The sequence below is a fragment of the Plectropomus leopardus genome, chromosome 7 (genome assembly GCF_008729295.1).
Source record: "Plectropomus leopardus isolate mb chromosome 7, YSFRI_Pleo_2.0, whole genome shotgun sequence".
In the NCBI taxonomy this organism is placed as follows: domain Eukaryota; kingdom Metazoa; phylum Chordata; class Actinopteri; order Perciformes; family Serranidae; genus Plectropomus; species Plectropomus leopardus.
Window position 1 is genome coordinate 15,173,767 of NC_056469.1, and position 25,303 is coordinate 15,199,069.

A 25,303-nucleotide genomic window follows, 5' to 3' on the forward strand; every position below is an offset into this window, starting at 1 on the left:
AGGCCAACTGCATGGGACTTATCTGCATCATAAAAATGTATATGTAAAAAAAAATAATTTAAATATTTTATTTTACTTTATTTTATTTAAGATTATTTTATTTTATTTTATTTTATTTATTTGGGGGATTTTTCTTTAAATCAAATTTAATTTACAGAGAAGTTTCAAGTTATAAACTATGACCATCAATGCTACAGATAATTAGTCCCATGAACCCCAACTGATGACATTTCACAGAGAATTTAAAGCAAAAGTCAAGTCAAGTCTTTTTTATTTATATAGCACCAAATCACAACAAAGGTTATCTCAAGGTAGAGCAGGTCTAGACCATATTCCTTCATTTACCAGGACCTCCCCCACCAGCAAGCCAGGTCCAACTTTAAAGTGCTTTTAAATGAAGGTAGAAGATATTCAAAGAGCATCGTGACTTTTTCAAGGTTAGACTAACCTAATGTACTTGTAGGGTGTGGGATTAAAGTTATAGGTATTTTCTTTAAAAACTCTTGGTTCATTTCATCTGTACGGCTGTATAAGACCAACATGACATACAGGGATTTCAGAGTAGCTCCCCAAATAAAGTCAATGCACCCAATTAGCAGGAGGGTCAAGGTTAGCTGAATTGGAGGGAGCTGAATGTTTTTCCATGAGGAACAGATGGCACGTTGAGATTAGGCAGCTGACCTCCTCACGGCTTGGCTGAAGGTGTTGTGATTCCTCTGATGCCTCAAAGCAAAGAAAATAACAAGCTTTACTTGTGATTTTATTAATTGAAGTTCCCACCAATCACGTTTATAACAAGACACTTCTGGTCAGATTTATTCCCCGCGTAACATTTTGAGTGTTTTCAATACATTTTAGTTGTTGTATGTGAGACATAAGACTCGTACAAAGATTACTCAAACCTGACTTTGAGAAAAATAAGTTTAATAAATGTCTAGGGATACATTTCATGACTCAAGTAATGTTGACCATTTGTCATTAGAGCTGTATAATTTGCTCACAGTATTGTATGTTGCATGAAAACAGAGTGGATGTCCTGATTAATTCCCTGCAGAAATCTAGAGCTGTCTTTGTGGGAACACAGCAGCCTGAGGTCAGATTAAAACAGTAAGGCGTCAATTAGCCACGTGTGACCCAGGTTAGAGTTAAGGCTTAGAGACAGATCAGTGTCTGAGGATATATAAACCAGCTCAAACGTTGAATCTGTCGCACACCAAAAGAACTGTTGCTCTGAGGACTGCGGGACGGGCAGCATCAAGAAATACAAAACAGGAGGAAAACTTCTTTGCTTCAAAGTTTAAGAGGACTGTAAGGATCTATAGATCTGCAAAGGACATCTGCTCTACATTTACTGCATATCTCCTTCATCTCTGTTGTGGTCTACTCCGCATCAGCAGCCATGGTCCTGGAGGAGAACGAGTGTGACTCTGTCTTTGAGCCCCAGATCACTGTGAGTATCCCAAAGAGCTTAAGTTAACCTTTCTGCTAGAGTCACTGCTGCAGGTCTAATCCCTGTGCAAAGTCAAATTACTTTTACCTCAATAACACAGGTTTTTTATGCATGGTTAGATATAAAGTGCACAGTGAAATGAGTGTAATATTATGAACATCAGCATCTGGATTTCTGGTTTTAGTTCACAAAAACATAATGAGAAACAATGATCCAATCTGCTTTAAAAATGTTTATAAATGTATCAGATGTACACACAAACAACAGCATGTATTAATTATTTAAATGTGTGACTTGTTGTAGGAGGAGCATGTAGAGACTCAGTATGGGAACGTCCACTGCATCATGTCAGGAACTCCGAGGACAAACCGCCCCACAATCCTGACATTTCATGATGTTGGACTGAATCGTAAGTCTTTTTTTATGTTTCACTAAACAAAAACAAAACAATGTATAAAAACTTTATATGCAAGTTAAGATTGGCATATCAAAGGTATTTGATTTTTTATAGCATCACTTTGTTGATATTTTCGCAAAGTCAAAAAACAGATTTCCTACTGTGTTGTAATTGTGTATCTGAAGAAATACAGTTTGTTAATTAATTGTGTAAAACCTCTTGGTTTGCATAGATGCACAAATTACCCTTTCTTTTATTTGATATCCTCTAAAAAATAACTTTTTTTGCATTTTAATTCAAGCATCTTGTACATTTGAATCAGCAAATGCATATTAAATTCTCTCTAAATAAATATTAACCTTGATGATACATGTTTTCTTATCTTCTTGTGTAATTTTCCTTGTATTCTCTCATATTTCTATCAGCTTTTGTCACTTCACAAGATTAATGTCATTTTCCTTCTCATAGACAAGTCCTGTTTTGAGACACTGTTCAACCACGAGGACATGCGGGAAATCATCAGACATTTGCCTGTTTGTCACGTCGAAGCACCAGGACAACATGAGGGAGCCAAAACACTGCCTTCAGCGTCAGTGCACTGTCTTTAATACTTTAAGTCTGAAATGTATTTACATTTCATGCTGCAATTCTAATATTATAACAAATGAGTTTTGAGTGAGTGAATCTCACACCTTCTGATGGTTATGTTAATGTTTGCCCCCTCAGGTATACCTATCCGTCCATGGACCAGCTGTCTGAAGCACTGCCTGCTGTCCTCAAACACTATGGGTGAGTTATTCTGATACTTAATGAAAACATTTCAGTCAGCCCTTTATTAAAGGTTAGGATATTTATAACATGTTTATTCACACAGTGCATGAGGATTTGTCTCCATTTTGACCTTTTGACTGTGTGCTCTGCAGGTTGCGTAGTGTGATCGGAGTGGGAGTTGGAGCTGGAGCCTACATCCTGGCTAAATTCGCTGTGAGTTCAAATCTTATCTCTTAATCAGATTTGAACTTCAGACAGAGAGACAATATGGATCGCCTAGTTTGCAAAATATTAAGTTGAATTTTTACTATATTTAGTACACATCCTAACTTGGCTGTGTAGACAGGAATATACATAAATTGAATTTATGTATCACACCTTTCCTATGCAAAGCTAAATAGGTACAATCACTACTCATGAGTCCCTGAGGTTAGATGACACTCCTTTGCAGAACTGATAAAGACTGATAATCTTTCCAGTCTGTAACGACACCCATGTTGTCATTAAAAAAAAAACAACACTCTAGATAGGGAACAGAAAGATGGTATTCATGGAATTAACTGAAATCTATGGCTGTATAAATCAAGGACGTGATCCGTTTACCAAGAGTGACATGACACACTCACAAACTAAATAGGAGAAGTGTTGAAAATGTTAACAGGTGTAAATGAGTTGTTGAATTTATATCTCTAACTGGTCGTCTGTGTTTGTGTGCAGCTGAATCACCCTGATATGGTGGACGGACTGGTTTTGATCAATATCAACCCCAGCGCTGAAGGACTAATGGATTCTGTTGCAAGCAAGGTGAGCAGTGTGTGTGTGTGTGTGTGTGTGTGTGTGTGTGTGTGTGAGAGAGTGAGTGTGCGTGTGTGTGTGTGTGTGTGTGTGTGTGTGTGTGTGTGTGTGTGTATTCAATAAGACCATCATCTGTTTCCAATATTGTGTTACTTTCTACCTATCACTCTGACACAAATATTTTCTCCACATGATTGACCAGATGTAACATAAATAAACTATAGGTTAATATTTGACTGTAGATGGATGTGAATGTGAAAGTAATTTTGTATGTTTTGTGGTTTTTTTTAGATCACTGAATGGACCCACACTCTCCCAGACACAATCATCACACACCTGTTTGGAAAGGTAAGTTTACAGGCTTCAGTGATTAGCTTCTGTTACCATGACAACAAATGTGGGTACATGCATCTTTAAACACTCTGTCAAAAATCAAGCAGCCTTGATGTCTTACCATCTAACTGATTTTTCAGGATGAGATCCAGACCAACCTTGACCTCATAGCTACATACCGTCACCACATCACAACAATGATGAACCAGTCCAACGTGAGTCAGTTTCTCCGCTCCTACAACAACCGCAACGCTCTGGAGGTGGAGCGGCCTATTCCTGGAGGAAACATCAACGTCAGGACGCTCAAGTTAGTACAACTTTGACCTTTTGAAAGGGCATAGCGGCGGGGTCTTGATAGTCTATTGTTTTTTCACATTATTTGGTAAATATTTGTAATGGCATTGTTTTGCCACGGTTTAAATCTACTAATTTCTTGTAATTAGCAGGACATTTCTTGTCAAGTTGCTTATTGCCTTTCCCTTCATGTTTTCAAAAGAAATCAAATCAATTTGCTCAGTGTCCACAGGTTTACATACTTGTGAAAGCCATCTGAATGCAGCACAGGAAAAGTGAAGCTGATCCAGGTTTTAAAGGGTTAACTGTAATTAGAATAAAACCTGGTTCAATCTGTGTTTTCGGTTTGTGATTAACACATCTAAACTTACTTTACATGAAAAGGTGGCAACATAATCTGGTTGAAGGGATCTATATGAGCTACAATAATTCATTCTCCGATCCTAAGATGCTCACTGCTCACTCCAGTTGTGTTCAGGATCATTTTGGCAGCAGGCTCTGTCATCTTAACTATGTGTCTTGGTCTTTCTGCCTGTTTCACCTGCCTGTCGGTTGGCTTACAGGTGCTCCAGCCTGCTGGTTGTAGGAGATAATTCTCCAGCTGTGGAGGCTGTGGTCGACTGCAACTCCAAACTCAACCCCACCAAGACCACACTGCTCAAGGTAACCTAAAGAGGAAGCAAACAACCAAATAATTATTTCTTAAAAGTGAGAAAACTTTAGATAACATACAGTGAAGCCTAGAAACCTGTGAAGAACAATCTAAGAGTGATCTGTAATTGTCAAATAACGACTTATGGTCAGCTTTACTAACTGTAAATAATTTAACACCAGGTTAAGATTTTATCTCTGACTTTATCGTAACTTTCTTTTCTAGATGGCTGACTGTGGAGGACTTCCTCAGGTGGATCAGGTAGGCTTTGACATTTTATTGGCTATTCAGCTGGCAATAATGTAGAATCTGCACTCTTGATTAGTTGAAAATATGTTTAATACTTTTCTTTTTTTTTTCCACAGCCAGCTAAAGTGATCGAAGCCTTGAAATATTTCATCCAGGGCATGGGATACTGTAAGTCACTATCATGACCTTCAACCGAAAAACACCTAAAGTCATTTCACTGGCTTCTAGTAAATTTTAGAATTGATTTTAAAATGTTATTGCTTGTTTTTAAGGCTTTACATCACTATCTCTCCGATATGCTTGTGAGCTATAAGCCAGCTCAACCACTAAGGTCATCTGGAACAGGTTGCCTGGTTATTTCCACAAATACAGCTAAAAGTGCCTTTAGCTTTTATGCTTCAAGCCACTGAAACATTACCTGATGATATACGCCAACAGTATCATCTTTTTTTAAGTTAAAGTAAAGTTTTTAGCTGCCTGTTCTAGTTCCAGTAGTCTGGTTCGACTATTTTAACAATTTATTTTATTGTATTTCATATTATTTTATTGTTTTTTTCAACTCATCATCTCATATTGGTCTATTTATCTTATTTTATTTTGTTTTTAGATTTTTGGTTTATTTAAATTCATACGCACTAACATCTTCTGATTATCTACCTTTAGAATTATTCTTTTCTTTTCTTTTCTTTTCTTTTATCACTTCTGGCTTACATTGTGCCTTTTATTTTTTTATTCTTCATCTTAATAATTATTTTATTAGGTTTTGCTTTTAGTTTTAACTGATGATTTACTTTTATGGTCAGTTGTTGGCTTTGTTTTGTGCCTACAGCTTGTACCTCGCACTCTGTGCAGCCCTTTGTGCTTCCACCTGAAATGAAAAGTAAAGCTTAATCTTAAATTAGAGTCAATACATGTCAGAGATCATCACTGGAAGTATTCCCATCTGGAAGCTACTCATAAACTCAATTCTTCCTCAGTTTATGTCTAATATACCACTGTTAAACATCACTTCCTGTAAATATGAGATTACTGTGACTCCACATTTATAGCAGAAAATGATTGGGACATTTATTACCATAAGTGGATTAAGTGTGGGTTGAATCAATATTGTGCTATATCAGTTGGCAAATTATTGATTGGATAAACTCTCTGATGCAGTACAGTACAAACATCTCTCCTCTTCCTCCAGTGTCCAGTGCCAGCATGACCAGACTTCGCTCGCGGACGAGCTCCAGCTCCAGCATCTCGTCCTTTGATGGCTCTCGGAGCCGCGCGCATACCAACGAGCTGCAGCGTAGCCGAACACACTCGCGCGGCACCGAGGAGAAGCGTGGGCGCTCGCACACTGACGTCTCTATGGAGAGTATCTCCAGCAGTAACGTGGACCACATCATCTCAAAGTCCACTGAAATGGCATGCTAGAGCGCACTCTGCCCTGAATCCCATGCACTTAAATCAAATCATACCTCATCATATCCACCCGGACAGCTTCCCTCTGTCAAGCCCTTTCATCTGCACTATCTCGAGCTGATAACGTCACAGGCTGTATATCCTCGTGACTTTGTTCTACCCCTCTGTCTCCTTATCCCTTCATCAATTTAACTCTCTCTTGGCATTATTCCCAGTCTCTCCGTCCAATTTTTCTTCATCTCTTTCAGCCTCCTCCTCTCTGAACTCTTACTGTATGTTTCTACCTCTGTATCCTTCTTTAATTTGTTTTTTTAAATCCCTGTCCCTGTTCACATCTCTGTTCCTTTGTTTTCTGCTCCTCTCTCATAGAGATTCTTCCTCCAACATTTATAATGATGTACACTATGAGAAAATCATGAAGCTAAAATTTGTTTGTTGAAAACGTTTATGTAAAATTCAGATGTGTGTCCAGTGTGTAAGAGTATTTCCTATAGAGTTAAAACTGGATGTTAATTACTGTAGGAATGTGTACTGATTATATGCAACTGTGACAGCTGTGTTTTATTAACTGCAGGAATGTGTTTTGGACAAAAATTATAGATCACAACATGTTTTAGATTTGACTTGCATTAGGAATTGGGTCTAAAATAAAGTCATATTGTTGTATTGCTGTAAAGACACATTTAATCGTTTAAACATATGACTCCCTATAAGTATTTCTTATGCTATCAGTGAATAAACTGTTTTCTGTGAATAATCATCAGACTGGCACTCATTTATTCTAACAGCAGATGACAAATGAACATATCTGACTATTTACTGGAATCACTGTCATAAACAGAGGCTGTATGGTTTACCCACAACTACAGAATATTGGCTTTAAAGGGCCAGTATGTAGGACTTGGGGGCTCCGTAAATATTTTGTTGTTTCATAGTGTACCTCTTCAATCTGTCCACTAAATGGAGCTCTATAGCCTTTTTTGTTCTCTTGCTGTGCATCACCAGTAGTTTTGTAGCCGTATAATATTCAAGGCAAGCTGTGCTCAATACAAACTGCTTCTATATACAGACTGTTTTGGCAACTAAATGCAATCTTACCGAAATGCCACAAATATGCTTGGTTTTTAATATCACTCACCCAGCACAGCATTATGGATCTTTTTGTAATATCTCTCATGGTTCAAATTTGCCCCTGTCCTTTCCCACGTGGCTGGATTAAAGTGCATTGTATAATAGCTCTTTCAAATCCCTGTGTTTTTCCATTCCTGGAAAAATATATCTTATTTTTTGACAAACTTGTGAAAAATAACAGGTAAAGGGGGAGTGAAGCAAAATATTTGCAAGTCTTTGGCAAATAAAGATGGGAGTGCTGGACAAAATTTTTCCAGATAGCTTTGCTTGCTTCTCCTTTTAAAATCTGGCAACTGACCCAAAACTGTTCTGATAGCCTATTGCTCTGTTTGTTCAAGAATTTTCAAAAGTTAAAATATTAAGACATTCACATTCTTATTTCTCCTGCAAAACAAATTCTTTGGCCTCTGAAACAGAATTTTGACTACCTTCACATAAGAAAAGCTGTAGCTCCATGTGACACAGTGCTGAACCTGCTGTTCCTTGTAGCTGAATTAGGTTATATATGTGAAACACAACGTCAACCTCTCTATCTACAGTGGGGCTTTTACTGCATACTGTACTGAGCTTAAGGGGGACTGTGATCTGCAATATGTTCAAGGTTGATTCATCCTTTCCTTTCTCTCCCATTTTGTTTAATTAGATTCATTTTAGAGTGAACATAATATGTTTTTCCCAACAGCTGCCAAACTGTATGACTGCCAAAAGTGTAAATGTGGAGTATACTGCTGGCCTAGCGGACACCATGCAACAATGACATCACAGGTTTTAATCCACCTAAGTGTCTCTCTCCCTCGCCCAATAATTTGCATCACTCTGGAAATAATAAATAAAAATAATCTTTGAACTGAGTGTGTGTGTCTGCATTTGTGTATAAGCTGCATGCATGAATGTGCTACATGTGTAGGTGGGACGGTGGGCCCGTCAGTAGCTGGATTGTTTGGGCTTTGACTGTGAGACAGTGGAGACACACAGACCCTGCACAGCATAATGGCAGTCAGCATCAAAGTCACAATAATTTTGTTTGCGTGTGTGTGTGCCTGTGTGTGTGTTTGGGGAGCATCTTTATTTCAAAGCTTCTTTTGTTTGGCTTACATTATGACACTGTGATGAATAATGTATGAAAGAAATCTCTGAAGATTTCATTTAAACATGAGACATCAGCTTTTGCATGACTGTGGGCTCTTACATGTATCCTCTGTTTCCTATTATTTTACTGTGCTTTGGTGCATTGGGCTGCATTGCAAAAACATTAAATCCTGCACATTTCCATCCACTTTGGTAGACATTCATGATTTGTCCTACAAGGTGGATTTGATGGCTGCCCTGCCAGCACAGTGATTACGAACCCAAAGTGGGGCTGACAAAGTGGAGAGCAATTTAATTTCAGCTTCACTCAGTAACATACTGCACAGTGAGATAATGACTATTTTGTTCATGGACATCAGCCCCCACCCCCCTCCCCCTCCCTTGATTCCTTACTTACAGCAAGACAGTTTTGATCACTGACTGCAACTCAGTTTACACAGCTTTTTATTCAACTCCACCACCAGTGAAGCAAAGACACATGAAAAAATATAGTAGTTTGACATTGGCAATGGAAGTTTTGAATATACTTTAATAAATTGTACTGTGAACCTTTGCTAATTATTTGGACAATTATCCACATTTATATTTATTCTTGTGACTGCATTGTTCTTTTATTTTAATTCAAATATATTATACACATTTTTGTAGTGTATTTGTTTTCATATTTTTATTACATTTCTCTTCAGTTCTGTATTTATTTATGTTTTTTTCCAATACTTGCTTCTATTTCATCTTTTTTTCAATATGTACCAGATTCTGAAGTAGTGCAGTTTATTGTGAGAGAACACTGCTTTGACATTCTTTTCCAATACGTATACACAAGACATTTTTCCCTTGCCTTTTAAAAAAATATTTTTTCGAAAACTACCAATTTGTGGGACATTTTTTAACCAAGTTGCTCATTGCCTTTTTCCCCATGTTTTTTTTTTTTTTTTTAAGAAATCGCATTTGTTTGCTTAGGGTTCAAAGGTCTAAATACTTGTGAGAGGCATCTGAAAGCAGCACAAGAATAGTGATGTTGCTCCAGGTTTCAAGGGGTTAAATAATTTACGACTTGTGTCTTTTTTTTTTTTAATCAATTGTTGTTTTTTCATTTCGAAAAACAGTTTCATGCTATAGGCTATTTATGTGAGTGTATATTAATTATTTTGTTCTGGAATCAGCATTGCTTAATTAGTTTTATTATTTTGTGTCAATGGCTTTTTTAATGATTTTACGGCCATTTATAGCCACTAAGTCTTTCAGTTGTGGACCCCTAGATTGTTATAACTGAAAGCAATGAATTCAGCTTCAAACAAAACGTGATGGTACTGTAGTGGCAATATTATTTCCTCATTTTGCACGACCTACCAATAAATTTTCATTGTTCCCTGTGCAACCACAATAAAGACGCTAATCACAGCAATCAGTTTGATCACGACTGTAAAGTGTAAGGTAGTTAATTTGAGGTGAACTGAGACTGGAGAGCTAAACCCTGCATTACATCATCTGACAAGATACATGAAAAGGGCTATTGTGAATGTGGGGTGTTACATAAAAAAAACATTAGGGGACCCTTGCAGCACCAGTGGACACGTAGGGCCCCTCTCCTCCTGTCAGTGAGTCCAGTCAGATGCAGCCATGTTGGAAAAGCTCCTCCAGCAGCAGCAGCAGCAGCAGCAGAGCTAACAGCTAGCGTCAGTGGACACCGACTACCGGGCACGGCGCTGTTGAGGACAAAAACAGACAGGGTGAGGGACTCATAACGGAGAGACACAGCCACCAAGCCGGTGCTGATATCAACGTGTTCAGATAAAATTAAAACTTAGTGGCTGGAAAAGCTGGCCGGGTACGAGGAGTAGGTGCGGCCGGGCTCCGGGGCTAAAGCGGGTGAGTATTGATCTTTCTGGGGGGGCGGATTAAATGGGAATAGCCCACCGTTAGCTGAGTTAGCTTAGCATTAAAGGGGGTAACACACAGACAATGGGGTTAACACGAATGCAATAAGCTGGGGTGTGTTTATGTGAGCCGTTGTGGGGATTTCTGGTGAAATATCGTGGACTGAATGATATGAAATACTGGTCATTTGGACACCGCCAAGTCATTTGTATTCCTAACAGACCGACAGTGGTGCAGTGGCCGAAACCACCCCTCTCTGTTTCCCGGTTAGGTGCAAAGGTCCAAGCCAAGGAGGATTTCTGTCATGCAGAGTAACAACAAAAACGTCTGTTTTTGTATGAATAACGAGTTGCTCAGACTGAGACTTATTGTTGCAAGCAGCGGTTTTGAGACAAAAGGGGGCAGTTCTTACTTAACCTGTGCGTCTCAAGTGTTTTGGGTTGCTTGCTGCCTTGTCAACCATAATACTGTTCACTTATCGCTGTGGTAGGCCGATTGCAATGTATTAATATTTGAACCCGACATAAATCATTCCTTTATAGCATGCACGGTGGGATTCAAGTACTATTTTATATGCAATGTCAACATTTACTCTAAACGTGGTGCGGAGCCTGGTGCTCAGCAGCCCTGAGGATGTGATTTGTCAGTTTTTCTTTTGGGTTTCAGAGGTTTAGGAGTTGCACTGTCATGACAGATTTCTGTTTTCCTTCCCTTTTGCCCATCTTGTTTCCTGCCTTTATGTGACTGTTGCCCCTGATCGCAACCTTGTAGACACCTCCCGCATGCCAAACTGGAGGGTCAAGACCCTGAAGTCCTTAGATGTTTTGATGCGATGGAGTTACAAAACAATGTTTGACATTGAATGACAACTAGATGTGAATGTATTGTAGTCTTTTACACTTGGGCAGAATCCTGACACAGCATGTGTTAGCTGACTTTCCAGTAAATAAACTCAAAATATGATTCAATTCTACTAACGACATAGCATCTTCCTCTTAAAATAGGTATGATGGCATTTGTTTGTAAGTGAATTGTCAATAAATTTAACTTCTTGGCATTTTCATAAAGTCATTACCCTTACAATACGTGAACACAAGCACTCTAAAGCATAGCTATTACTGAAAGTCTAGTTAATGTTTGCTTGATTGCATGTCCAGTCAGTGCTGTGATTCATGGCGTTGTACTCAGGTCAGCAGTCAGATAAAAACCTGACTAGTGCACATCAGTAACTTAAGCTGTCTCTCTTGCAGTTTTAATTTAAATGTCTGATTTTGGTGAATACAAGAAGGCATTTGTTAGTATGAATGATAATCGTAATCGTGATTTTTATTCACATGTTATTCACGCAGCAGATGAAGGAGAGCTTGCACTCTGCTATGTCTTTGTTTCTCTTCAGCCTCTGTCTCTTCTCCTCGCCTCTCCTCCTTTTACTTTCACTAATCTGAGGAGGCAGGGATGAGGAAAGAAACACTGAGGATGTTGGATCAATCTTTACACCCGTCTGTTTTCAGTCAGGAAGAGATAAGGATGAGAGACAGAGTAGTGGATAAGATGGGAGACATAGCGGGTAGACGTTTAGAAATGGGAGCTTAGGAGAAGGAAGCAGCAATTTGGAAATGAAACTCAGCCCTCAGGTGTGTCAGTCCGAAACAATCAGTGGGCGGGTGTTTTCCCTCCCCTATAAGTGACAGCATACAGTACAACTAGGAAGTGGAGAGACAGAGCAGGAACACATACAGGCGTCTGTGATTTCGCGGAGGCTCAGTCCTCTGTGTACCAACTGCCAACATGCAGTTCTGGGATTTCCTGGGCTGCACCAATGGAGGTATGAACGTGTGCAGTCATAATGATTGCTTGGGGAATGTGTTGGGCTGTGATTGGACTGGTGTATGGGTGCTCTGTGTTAGACAGGTAGAGAGGGTCTGGCAGGCTGAGGGCTAGAAAGGAATTTGCGCTGCTCGCCGCCGTGCAAGCAGTTGCATGTGAAAACCCTCACAGACAGGTAGAGTGTGGAGCGCAAACAAAGACGCTGAGAACTCAGATACAGTGTCAACCTTCTCTGTTTTCCTTTGATAAACCTGGTTGGTTGCTTCTGACAGCAGATTTAACAAATGAATAAATTGGCACGATTTGTTTGTATCTGTTGCCCTGGATGTTTTTGGATTTCACTCGAGAGGCTTGCCTCCATAAAACGTGTGTGAAATGAAATGTGTGCTGCATGGAGTATTCGTTTTTTTTTTTTCCCCTTGTTTACCTGACATTTTATGTTTCTCTTATATGACCAGTAAGAAATTTTAAATTCCCACAAACCTAAAGATGTAGTAAAACAACCACTGCTACCACTACACTTATCACTATCACTTCAGCTGTTACTGACTGACTATCACTACCACCGCCACTGTCACAAATCTTTGACACCGGTACCTATGACAATGAAGAACAAAAGACTGACAGCTGTGATTTGACAACCTGCTTATTCATAGGAGTCTGTATGGGCTTTTTGTGGACAGGGAGACAAAGCAAGAACGTTAAGAAATAGAAACGATTTTAGAGTAACAGGATTATTTACACGTTATTATCATATGTGTATCATAAATCTGATATCAATATTACACTTTTGAATATCACAGTTATTGTCAATACCGGTGTACTGTGACGCCTTAATTTTAAACTTTGTTCGTGCATCTAATGTGGCTCACATCTAATCACAGAGAAACTACGTGGAATCTGATCTCTTGACTCTTTCAGGGCAGCCATGTCTGGTCAGACCTGTACCACAGGGAGTTAAACATCAGATTTCTGTTTCTCTGTAAATGCAGAGAAACAACCACAGGCCACAGCTATCAAATGTCACTTTTCTTGTCCACGGGGCTATACGTGGGAGTGCAACTGACAGCTGTGTACATGGTGGTGGGGTTGTTAGTTAACAAATCAAAAAAACAAACATGAAATGTCTGGCAGTTCTTTCAAGGAAGTTTAAGGCATGTTAAAACGCAAATAGCTCCAGCTGTAGTCACCTTTTTAACAAACCCACATTTATGCTCAAACAGATGAATACAGATGGTCCTCAGACATTGACAAGATTGTCTTTGTGTCTGTTAGTATATAAAAACACACACACCCTCTTAATCTATGCAGGATGTAGACCTCTTCCTTATGATCTCGGTTGTGTTGTCTCGTGTCTTGCGTCAATTGTGGTTACTTTATTGTGTTGTATTGAATTCCAGGACAGTTCTACCTCCAACACCCATCCTATGCCCCAGGCCATGTTTTCTGCTATTGCATAAATAGCCATAGCTCAGATACCTGATGGTTTGTGTCATATTTTCTCCACTTATATTAAAATGCTAGTTCTTGAACTGATTTATATGTGTTGAGTCCCCGTTTGTTGACGCGATAGTTGTCTTTGGTTTTTTTTTTTTGGACAGCACAGCAGCAGACTATCTCATCAGACCAGTCAAAGTATGACTGGAAGCATGGGCTGTTGTTGTGTCATCGTCAGCCCTCCCCTATTTGCATCCAGAGCTCGCTGTTTTGTGTAACTTATTCCATGTGGTCAGCACTCCCTGTCAGACACTGTGATTGTGAAATAACTTGTATAACCCCTTATCAAAATACAGATTTGATGTTAGGTTTACATGTAGTTCTGATGTCTAGACTTAGAGCAGTGAATTAGGTAACGCTTAGTAAGTTTGTGTGACACATTTGACACGCCCCTATACCTGACATTACCTTTAGGCATATGGGAAAAAAATCTGTGTCAGAATGATTGGGGCACCTGGCTCTAAAATCCATGTATAACCTGGGTTTGGAAAATAAGGTGTCAGGTTGTCTAGTTGATATTCAACACATTGGGCTGCATGGTAATGGGAAGTCAAACTGAGCATTTCAGAGATCATTATGGGGAAAAACCTGACTTAGCAGTTGTATCATGATTCAAATTAGGAATAAAATCCCATAGAATTTGCAGTGATAGGCAGTAATAACTGATCCAGCCTACCCTCTCTCTGTAATGTTTTAGACAGTCAGTAAAACACCTTTCCTTTCTTTAAATTTTATTTTATGTTAACATGTCCGCAGAAATGCATCTAAAAATCATGATTACAGCAGCAGCAAGAGGACTAACTGTCAAATATATATTTACAGTACAGATAAACATGAGCGGCACTGCATTAATTTTTAAATTTGACTAATGTTTCCTCTTATGAGGTTGTTAAAGTATGTTGGTGCAAAATCAAGTGAACCTCAAGTGTTTTGAAAGTAAGAACAGATACATTAATCCATGGCTTGACAGCTCTGGCTGAAAAATGTTATATCATGGTTGTTTGAATCTTTGCGCTTTTCATACCACAAATTCTTTTTGTATCTGACAGCAGACACATTTTATCTAAGTAGCTTACATTCAGAGGAATTCATATGAAAACATACAGCAAATATTCGTGGGTGTCTAATAGCAAAATCCTTTGCTCTTAGTTCCTGAAAGAATTCAGAGATGTGAGGCTTTGTGAGACCTCAGAGACGCAGTGGTTTGGATCAATGTATTTGTGAATGTCTAAACGTTAGCTTTGGTGCAGTGCTCTGCACACTGAGGTAGAGCCATAAAACAACTTGTAAAAAGACTTGTTTGTGTTAAAAAAATTGCCATTGTATAAAATGAAACTATAAATCTGTGAGTTCAGGGAAAAACAGCCAGAATAGGAAAGCATAAAGGGGAGAGTGCACGCTGCAGTCCTGCCTCATAAAACCTGATTTTATATGAAGTCAAAAACATTTACATTTCAAATAATGTTATTTACAGATGAATTTTAGCATCCTGTCTTATAATGACTTGATGCACATCCTAAACAGAAAAACATCATTGTGTACTTGAACAAACTAACTTGAATAATTTGAAGTAGGAGAAATAAAATGGTTTGGAGCTGATAGCTGGGCCCAAAATGGTAAAAATCTAGATATGTTAAGATTTTATGGAACTCTGTTTAATCTTCTCTTTTTTTCATTTGCAAAGGGCAAAGTGTGTGTAGTCATTTAGATAAAGTGCAAATCAGTAATCTGTCAGGCAAACTTCGGTTTTACAATAGTAGTTTGGATGTCAATCTAAGTTTTATTTCTTAAATCTGAAGTTTTTCTTATTATCTGACTGTCAGCAGCTAGCCTCAAATACTACTGGACCATTCTGCCTATTATTTTTGTGCACATTTGTATGACTTTTTGCAAAGCGTATTTTATTTACTACTCTGTTTTATACTGTCATTGACTGCTGACTCCTCACTCCTGTTTACTGGGACTGCAAGTGATTAACAACTGCTTCAGTTTAGAATCTTGTTTCCACAAGGGACAACATACATTGCAATCACCTTAAGGTTGATGGATTATTTTGTTTACAAGTTTTTTCTCCATATAGGTTGTCTGCCCTGTTTACACCTTAATAATATAACCTGCATATGGTCTCCCCTACACAACAAGCATGGGGAGACATTAGTACATATGTTTTTTGAAAATGAGATCTCTACATGACTTTGAGTGAAATACCATCACAAAGTGTTGTGTATTTATTGTAATTCCCATTCTGAACTTCTAAATTCTTGCCCCTGACAAACACCCTCTATGTTATTATTTAAATAAATAAATAAATAATGAAACTACTAAAAATGAAATGAAATGAAAAAAATAAAAATGAAATAAAAGTACAAATAATGAATTGCAAAACTATAACAACCTTGCCACTGAGTGCTCTTTTCTAGTTAAATTAATGCAATTATTTTAATGTCATATTGCATTAAAAACATTATAATTGAATCAAGTCTTTGATACAAATGATTCAATTAAAAAAAGAGCGTGTGGTTCACTGTCTTTATTGTTAAATAATTGACAACAGTGTGTGATAATAAGCTGTGCGGCTGATGTGAGGGATGTCACAAACCTTGTGAAGGACTTTTACTCTCTCGTGCTGAGCTCTTCATATGTTTAAGCATTTTAATCGGCACATTTTTCAACAAAATTGAGCATGCAGCTTCATTTGATGGTCTGTACATACGCAAATGATCCTCCATGAAAGCCCCTCTTGGGTTATATACTGTAGCTGGCCTTCGATGGTTATTAACACAGATGTTTTAACAGACAGCACATGAAAATGTTTTGATGATGTGAGCTCATGTAAACACTTCCTCTGCCAAACATAAAAATACAGATGTGTGAAGGGGCGCTGGTGTACCCGACTGTTCTCTGTCCTACTTCCTTATACCTGCAGTAGTCCCAGTACTACAGTAATGTTTTATAGCTGCTACTTACAATGACAGCTACCTCATTAAAGCTGTAGCTGCTACTGTGGCGACTTCATTCTTCTCTGTGATGTTGCACCCGGTGCTGCGCCACTCTGTTCTGTTCTGTTGTACTCTATTCTGACAGACTGATCAGCGCAGACGGGCTGCAAAAGGCTGTTGTTGTTTTCTTGATGAGAATAGAGTTGTGCAATGCCCTTAGCGTGGTGTCAACTGTAGCGTAGCCTCTGTGCTTTGCAGCCAGAGGCAATAGTTTTCTACTCTGAGTGGGAGAGAGAAAGGCTGAGTGAGTAAGGGGGGAAACGTGTGCGAGTAGAAGGGAGAAGCTCTGTGGAGTGTTTATGCAAGTGAAAATGTTTTAAGCAGCTCCAGCGACAGATGTTTCAGAACTGTTTTAATAACAGGTTCTAGTTTTGTGTCATCATTTGTGGATGTGAAAGATTAGAGCTGGGTTTAAAGTGAGGTCATTTCTAGTGACTTTGAGAAAATATCTCTGCCCTAGATGTTTGTTTTGAAACCAGAAAAGGCAGGCTTCTTTAGCAATATCTGCATGTGTGGTTATGTGTATGCTGTCATACTTCTTGAAGGTATCTAAAATATTTGAGTATACACTGGCACAGGCAGCTGAATTGGGCAATTTTCAAGTGTAATAGTGCTCTTGCATTTTACTCACAATTATGTTTTTAACACCAAGAAGCATTTCAATGCATGCTAAAAGCCTTTACTACTGGATGCACTGCCAGTCCTGGCTCAAAACTGCATAGTGTTTCAGTGCCTTAAATGTTACATTTATCACTCGTGGATTTTACACTGCAAGTGAGGCAGAGGGAGAATAATGCCAGGATTGGTGTTGTGTTGCTTTTGTTAATAGCATCATACTTGTAGCCAACATTTTGGACACAACTCTGCCAGGAACAAATTGGATTATGTGATTAGAGGAAATTATGTGAAGTGGCAGAACACACACTGAGCAGCAGTGAATCAAACTGAGTAAGATGTCTGAGTCAAATTAAAAGCCAAAATGTTATGATGTAATAAACCACACAGTTTATTATTGTGCAAATATTTTAAACAAAATAGTATAATAAATAGGCTAGATTTCACGATTGATACTAATTTTAGAAATATGCTACTAATGCACTGCATTGACTCAGGATGCACTGCATAAAGGAAATGAAGAGGATACACAATTATGGCTGCACGATATGTAAAAAAAAAGTCATATTGCCATTATTTTGACTGATCTTGCGATTGCAATATGTATTGCAATTTTAGTGGTAATTTTTGCATTTCTTTTTCACTGAAAAGAAAAATCTAAATATAAAAATTATGATGATGGAATTTTTGCAGGGGCAAGGCTCAGGCATCTCTGTAGCACCACAATACTTCATTATGGTATGCTGAACTTGTGACACATTTTACCTAAAAAATTACAGCTTGTGCTATGTGGATATTGCATATGGCCATATTGTGTTTTTGATAATATTTCCATTAATTGTGCAGCTTTTCACACAATGTCAAAATCCTGTACTTCGTACTCATTGTATACAGTATGTGCTATATACTAATTCTTATAGTATAATGTGTATGACTAAATCAGCATTTAGTCAGTTGTAGGTTTTCAAGTGGCAAATTAGGTTTGTCTCTCTATCATCATCATTTCCTGTGTAAAATGTAAAAAAAAAAAAATTAAAAGGTGCATTAATTTCCTTTATACTATCAGTATAAATTGTATAATTTGAACATTTTATCTTTAATCTTACATATATTATCAGACAAAGCCTTGGCATCCTAATTAGCACCGCAGTCCTTTGTGTCTGTTGCTTAGTAACAGATCAACGAGCTTCAGACTGTTGGACATTTCATCATATTGCTCATTTTGGTGTCATTGTAGTGTGAGATCGCAGGACAAAGTGAATGAAAGGATGTGATAGAGGAGTGGTGAGTAGAAGGTGATGTGAAGGTGGTTATGAGACAGATTTGAGAATTAAATGAGGCCAGTAGGTGAAGTTATTACAGCATGACAGAGCAGATGTATTCTGCCAAGTCATGATTCTTGCCTGGCCCCGACTTTCCGGAAAGTAGCTAATATTAAATCCTCCTGATTCATTAGAGCTGCTCCACAGTCACTGGTCGGTGCTGACATGTAAACCAGTGGATGCGCTTAGTGTGATTAGAAATTGACTCCTGTCGGTCAGATAAGCTAAGCATTGTAAACTATTAGGCTGGATGATTGAAAGTCCTCTCTGATGTGGTTTGTTGTAGCGCTAAAATAATCTGTTAGTCAGTGAACAGGAAATGAGTTGAGGATAATTTTGATATTTTTTTTTATTATGTAAGTAATTTAACTAATGGCAGTGTGCTTTCTGTCAATTAACACATTTCTCAGTAATGCTGTGATTTAATTTCCCTCCTTTGTTAAGCTCTGCTTACAGACCCGCAAAATAAAACAGATTTAGAGAGTTGACACAGATCGATACAAAGGGACACAAATGCATTTAAAAAAAAGAAAAGTCATTGTTGTAGCCACTGACTAATGGCTTTAAGTTTGGCAATTCTCCAAACTGATACATTAAAAGTGTTTGATTTTTAGTCTTTCTGTTGTCAGAGTAGTCCTTAAATGAAATTTCTGTCAAGATTTCTTTTTCCTGCAACCCAGAATCCAAAAATGTAAACTTTTCCCTCACATTTTAGTGGGATTTCTTAGTGTTTAAGGGACAGAGGTGTTTTATACTTCCCGTAAATATAAGCCATGTCTTTTTTTCCATATACATATATTTTGTATGTACATTGTATTATTTTGATAAGGAAGTAAGAGAGTCGTGTGTGTACCCTAAGCTGTTTCAGTGCATGTACCATAAAGGCCAGAATATGGGTGCCCCTTAGCTTTAACGGCAGCTGGTTTGACCACAGAGATGAAAGTGATGGCTGCCTTGACTGCAGAACTGTAATATTTTTGACTGCTTTGATTTTATTTTGTCAGACATTGTATTGTTTCTTGGAAGTCTTGCCACAACTCCATATGCTACCACTGAAGCAAATAATGTGTGATCTTTAAAATTTAATCAGCTATAAAGAAAAAAGAAAAAGAATAATAACTTAAACTATACACGATTAAGGGACATTATTTCACATTAATCGTCAAGTTTATGTCCTTATAACTATATAATGTAGTGATAGGAGAAACACTGCAAGAAGATACAGTTTATCTGAATGTGCATGCATGGAAGACAAATGGTTATGTGAAAATATGTTGTAGGGTCAGTTAATTGCAAAATTGTTTAAAAAAAAACCCATTACATCCATATACTTTTGACCACATATCAATCTTACAGTAATTCGACTACTAAGTCTCGATTCCATTCATACTGAAGTACAGTGGCTCTTGTTGATGAAATGACTTAATACATTACATGATGTTTCACTGTGAATAATTTGCTGTTTTACACATGTAGCAAATTAATATCTTGTGATTTTCCCTCTCTCTAATCCCTCTCACCCTTTTCTGTTACAGATATTTCAAGAATATCATACTACGCTGGTAAGTACTTTTTCCTTTTACTTATACAGGCGAGTATTGTTGAACTACCTGTCAGCTTATAATACAAATTAAACTTTTCTTGTGTGTAAAGATGTTAAACATCTACCACTAGATGACAACTAGTGCAAACCTATAAGTTTGCGAGTGTGTATGAATGTTTGCATTACACTTGCATTATAAAGATTGACTTTATTGAAGATAGCTTTGTTTTGTTCAGAATTTTGTGCCTGATTTACTTTTTAATATGAACAGAAGTAATAGTAATAGCAGTATCCTTTCAGTTGGATTTCTCATGGTAATTAAAGAAGTATTTCACAGATATAAAGAGGGTTCTTAAATAATACTAGGCTGTCTGTGCAGTAGAAAGACCCAAACAAATAAACAGAGAAAAAAGAGGCAGAGGACCGAAGAAATCACTTTTGCTCAAGATGTAGTAAACCTACTGCTACCAGAATGCAATGCACCATACCAGACCAATGAACTCTCCCGCTGGTGGATGACATAATGCAAACTTGTCCATTTGACATAGTGGCGGCCGACTGGTAACAAATGTCGTAGTACAAACAGTAAGCAAAAATATGTTTCTGAAAAACAAAAATTGATGAGAGAAAAAGGCAGTAACAAAAATCTTGGTTTATATTTGATCAGTGCTGCTTAGCTTTACCTATTGATTTTTTTTTTTCGCCTCAGTTTACACTGTGCAGGAAGCAGCATGGCGCCCACTTCCTATTTGCAAACTCTCTAATACAGCTAAACAGGGCATTAAATCGTGTTTCTGAAGACATTTTAGAAGAGAAATAGGCAATGCAGTTACACAATCTTGATTTATATTCCATTTTACCGTTTAATTAGATTTTGGTCTGAGTTTGAGAGAGAAAGAGAGGAGCGGGTCTGTCTTTTGATCCAACTGTATACTCTGTGTCCTCTGTGTCTGTGTGCTGGACAATACAAAAATGCGGAGGTACAGCCTGTAGTCCGAGTAACAGCCCGGGAGGCCAGCGCAAATCAGTGAAATGATGGTTTTTGCATTGTTTGCATTATCTGGTGGAGTTGCGCTGGGAGGGGAGGGATATCTGGGCATTTGTTAGATGGAGGGAAGTTTATCAGTTCATTTACACATACTACCCACATTGTTTTGATACAAAGCTGGTTGAAAATCAGCGAAGTGTCCCTTAAAGAGAGATTCACCCATTTATATCTTTCACAAGGTGTGATGTTCTAGAGAGAGAAATAATTTCATAGGTATAGATAAGACATTTTATGGCCCTTAGCTTTGGTCTCTCTCTATGGCTGTTGCTAGGTAACAGTTGATCCTATGTTTTCGAGGAGGATGTTTTATAGTTGGAGCTGAGAACTTGTCATTCCTGAAAAGGACAGAAACATAATTTACATTTCCTGACCTTAACTTTGGCAAGACTCCAGTGGGAGAAACGCTTCCAAAGTTGGGGTTAAGACTGAGGTTAACTGAAACTTATAATGAGATGATGCTGTCTAACCTTGCTAGAAAGTAACAGAAGCATGGTGCTCAGTGTGCAGACTGTGTAAACCGAATATAACAGCCCAGGGAATACTCTCATTCTCAGTGCTGCTGCTAAGGATCACAAGTAAGTTTTTAGTGGAGAGCATACTGAATATAACATTCAGCCTCTGTAACTACGTTAGGAGAGAATTTATATCATAAAATAATTTTAAGTGGTAATAAAACTCAAAACACAAAAGAAGATAGATCTGGAGTCATGGCTCATAATTTGGCAGAGGCATTTGAGTACCACATGTGGTTTAAAGTCTAGCAAATTCAGTCAAGATGTATGTTTGTTTGTTTGCCTCTTGTGGCTGTAGTATTTATGACCGCAGGTGGAAAGCTTTGAGTACAGGTGTTAATGCACTCAAGACGCACAGAGGACACATTGAGATCTGATAGCTCAGACCTCATTCAGAGGTGGTCAGGGCTGCATACGGCCACATGCTTTTGGCAGAGCGAATGCAAATGTCGGTCACTTACTCAGATAACATCCTCTCAGAATATGTAGGCCTAATCATTTCTAAGCTGGCTATGTCCACAACAGCTGCATTTTTCAAAAATCCCATAGAGATACATAATGAGGGTGTCAAACGTCTTGGTTGATTTGGTTTGCCTAAAACATGCAAAGTAATAGAACCAGTCCATATTGTTTTGGTTTCCTCAATCTTCCTTTAATTCCCAGTAGACTGGGCACAGAAAATGCATTGCCGTCTAGAAACAACATTGCATTTGGTGTTTACAAACAGAAAAGATGTACGTGTTGGTTGCATATAGAGCAGGGAAAGTGAGCTCCTATCATATGTGGTCACTTGAGACATATGTGGACACACATTCTAATGTCAGGTGTTAACTGACTTAATTGAAGCTGTCCACTTCTGGTCACATGTTAATACCAGGTATAAACAGGTCCAGTGTCTGCGTAGAAAGGGAAGTGTCGGAGTGGATGGATGGCAGACATTGTTTTTTTTTTTTTTTTTAAACATGACCAAGATCATTGTGACCATAAAGTTAGCCAAACTCCCTACTGTACCATTGTCACAATATAAAACGTGTTTTTTTTAGATTATTTGATGAGGTGTCAGGTCAGAAAATGCTTGTGTGTGTGTCGTTAATGGGCATTAATAAACAAAGTATCTTGTTTTTTAAATAAGTAAATATAAAACTCATTGTTGTTAGTGTTGTGCAGCTGGAAGCTCAGCTAGAAAGAGTTCACGTTCATCTTGTGCTCTGGCACGTCAGAGGAATTGAATGTTGACGTGCTTTATTGCCACGCTGCAGGAGCAGATGAAATATGTTTTGGGAGGAGAGACACCAGAGTGAGGACAGAGGGCAGCAGAGACCTGCCGAGGGCAGTACAGACAGACAGAAGGACAGACAGAAAAAGGGGACGGATAATGAAACAAAGGAAACCGAGAAACAAGTGTGGTAAGGGGTCAAACAGTGGAATGTATGTTTTCAATGGCTAAACTTAAATCCTGGTAAAACCTTGTTTGTGTATGTTGTGTTTGTGTGTTTATGCAAGCACAGGCTGTTCATTAAAGTTTGAGCGTTGATTAAAAGTGCAGCCCTATTAACATATTTAAAAGTACTGTCCAATCAGTTTGCCTACTTTCCACTGCATCAAGTCCCAATTACACTGTTTATTCCTCTTGTTCCCCTCCCCCCCCCCCCCCCCCCCTACACACACACACACACACACACACATAGAGTTAGTGAGTGGAACAGCTTTTTAGCAACCTATACACAAAACACAGCAGAGGAGAAACACTTGGCTCACACATGCACATGCTCACTTTTCCATGTTTTTCTGCACACCACACACTCCTTTTTCTTTGCTGACACTCACACAAACCTTCCCTCGCGCACGCGCGCGCGCACACACACACACACACACACACACACACACATATGCACACAATCGCCTACCTGCTTAGTCACATGCACACTCTTATACGTACAACCTCGCTCTGGCTTTCACACATAACTCTCTCACTGTATAGCCTCTCTGGTGCACTCATTTTGCCTGCTCAAGGATTGCGCTGGATGTACAGAGTGTGTGTGGCTGCAGCAGTGTGTGTGTGTGTGTGTGTGTGTGTGTGTGTGTGTGTGTGGTGTGTGTGTGAGAGAGCGAGAGATTGGGATGATGTTGTGATCTAGTTGCCCTTCCGCTGCTCCAGAAGAAAGCCTTCAGAAGCCAGGCTGAGCGACACACAGCTTCGGAACGGATTTACTGCATCAATTTTTTTCTCCAACCCACTCCTGCAACATCATTTTCTCGTCATAGTCTTTTCTCCATTCTGCCTGGCTTCACATCACAGCCTTTTTAGTCTCTGACTTTTTTTTTTTTGTGCCTCACCTTTTCCTTCTGGTCTCTGTCGCTTTATGTCTCTCTCTGACATCGGACACCTGCTTTGACCTGGTTAACTCCTGCAGGCTCAGAGCATTGTGGGAAAGCTTTGGAAGATGTGAGGCTCAGCTTCTCCCTGGGGTTTCTCCACTTCTCTTTCTTTGCGCTGTTTTCATCTGCTTTCTCTTTCTAACATATCTTTTCTTTTTAATTATTTCTTCCTTTAATTGGTTATTCTGCGTAGTCTCTTGTCTTTCTTCTTCTGCCTCCATCCTTTTTCCTCTTGCTCTCCTTTTTCCCTCCTGCGTCGGTCACTCTACCTACCTCTCCCTCACTATGCTCCATTTCTCTACGCCCCCCTTTGCCCTACATTTCTCTCTCTTTCTTTGCTGATGCCAGTTTTTCTTTTTCTCATCCATCTCACCATCTCCTTCGGACAACATTGTGGATTTACAGAACAAAACTACTACCTTTTGAATTGATGTAATTATATGGGGTCTTACTTTGCCAGTGAGGGATGTCAGTGCTATTTTGTAACCTGGATGTTTGACACACAATGCCAAACCCAGTGATTTAAGATTTATGGCTGCAGGGAAGTCGCCGTCTCAGAATTTCATATAAAGGGTTGATTTATTGGATCCGCAGCTGTGCACCGAAGAACTGAATTTGATAATTTGTGAGGATTTATTCAGTTGCAGAATGGCCTAATGGGTGGGAAATCAACCCCTCAGCCGCACAAGCCAGGCTCGGATGTCAGTTTTGGGAAACTTCTGCTGTGCTGAAGTGTCCTCAAGCAACCTACTGACTCCTCTCCACCCACATGGGCTCTATCTTCCTGGGAAAAAAAAGAGCCACCCTACAAGGATCATTACATATCAGGTTGCCACAGCAGTAAACGTATTGTTCTGGGTTAAAGGTCATGACATGTGTTGGATGGACTGATTGCTAAGACCTGGACCCCGAGCCACTTCCCCAAGTCGTAATGTGACATGATGTTTCTGCAATCTTTGGAGAAAGTGACAGTCTTGTAATCAGTAGCTTGGATTACAAGAAACTGCACTTCAATTTTTGGTTTTCTTTTACTTGTTTTAGTTTTTTTTTTTAATATATTTTTTTATTTTTTGTAAAAGAAGGTTTGACTTCAAGATTAATGTTGATTTGGA

At 38.7% G+C, this 25,303-nt stretch overlaps 2 protein-coding genes across 16 annotated transcripts in view; both read left to right on the forward strand.

Annotated features, from left to right (window-relative positions):
* Positions 1-1,399: 1,399 nt before the first annotated feature.
* Positions 1,400-6,662, forward strand: LOC121945614 (protein NDRG1-like). The gene is made up of 12 exons (XM_042489882.1): positions 1,400-1,450; positions 1,754-1,859; positions 2,316-2,436; positions 2,574-2,636; positions 2,771-2,831; positions 3,336-3,422; positions 3,705-3,761; positions 3,887-4,053; positions 4,604-4,703; positions 4,918-4,953; positions 5,058-5,109; positions 6,131-6,662. Exons 1-12 carry the CDS (start codon positions 1,400-1,402, stop codon positions 6,361-6,363), a joined length of 1,134 nt encoding a protein of 377 aa, XP_042345816.1. The 3' UTR covers positions 6,364-6,662.
* A 3,626-nt stretch (positions 6,663-10,288) lies between these two features.
* Positions 10,289-25,303, forward strand: part of LOC121945745 (focal adhesion kinase 1-like) — a 79,152-nt gene continuing 64,137 nt past the window's right edge. For 10 of the 15 annotated variants that reach the window (XM_042490057.1, XM_042490059.1, XM_042490069.1 and 7 more), the window contains exons 1-2: positions 12,193-12,274; positions 20,245-20,271. In XM_042490057.1, the coding sequence (XP_042345991.1) occupies positions 12,238-12,274; positions 20,245-20,271 (64 nt within the window). In that variant the 5' untranslated portion in view covers positions 12,193-12,237. Of the gene's footprint in view, positions 10,441-12,192; positions 12,275-20,244; positions 20,272-25,303 lie in introns of those variants that run through there. The other 5 variants (XM_042490058.1, XM_042490072.1, XM_042490070.1 and 2 more) reach the window with 2 other exon arrangements.

Excerpts from the sequence above, each read along its gene's own strand:
- LOC121945614 (XM_042489882.1), top strand. The coding sequence starts at position 1,400 with ATGGTCCTGGAGGAGAACGAGTGTGACTCTGTCTTTGAGCCCCAGATC. Across the intron at positions 2,832-3,335 it reads ACATCCTGGCTAAATTCGCT|CTGAATCACCCTGATATGGT; the intron begins GTGAGTTCAAAT and ends GTTTGTGTGCAG. Across the intron at positions 4,704-4,917 it reads CCAAGACCACACTGCTCAAG|ATGGCTGACTGTGGAGGACT; the intron begins GTAACCTAAAGA and ends TTTCTTTTCTAG.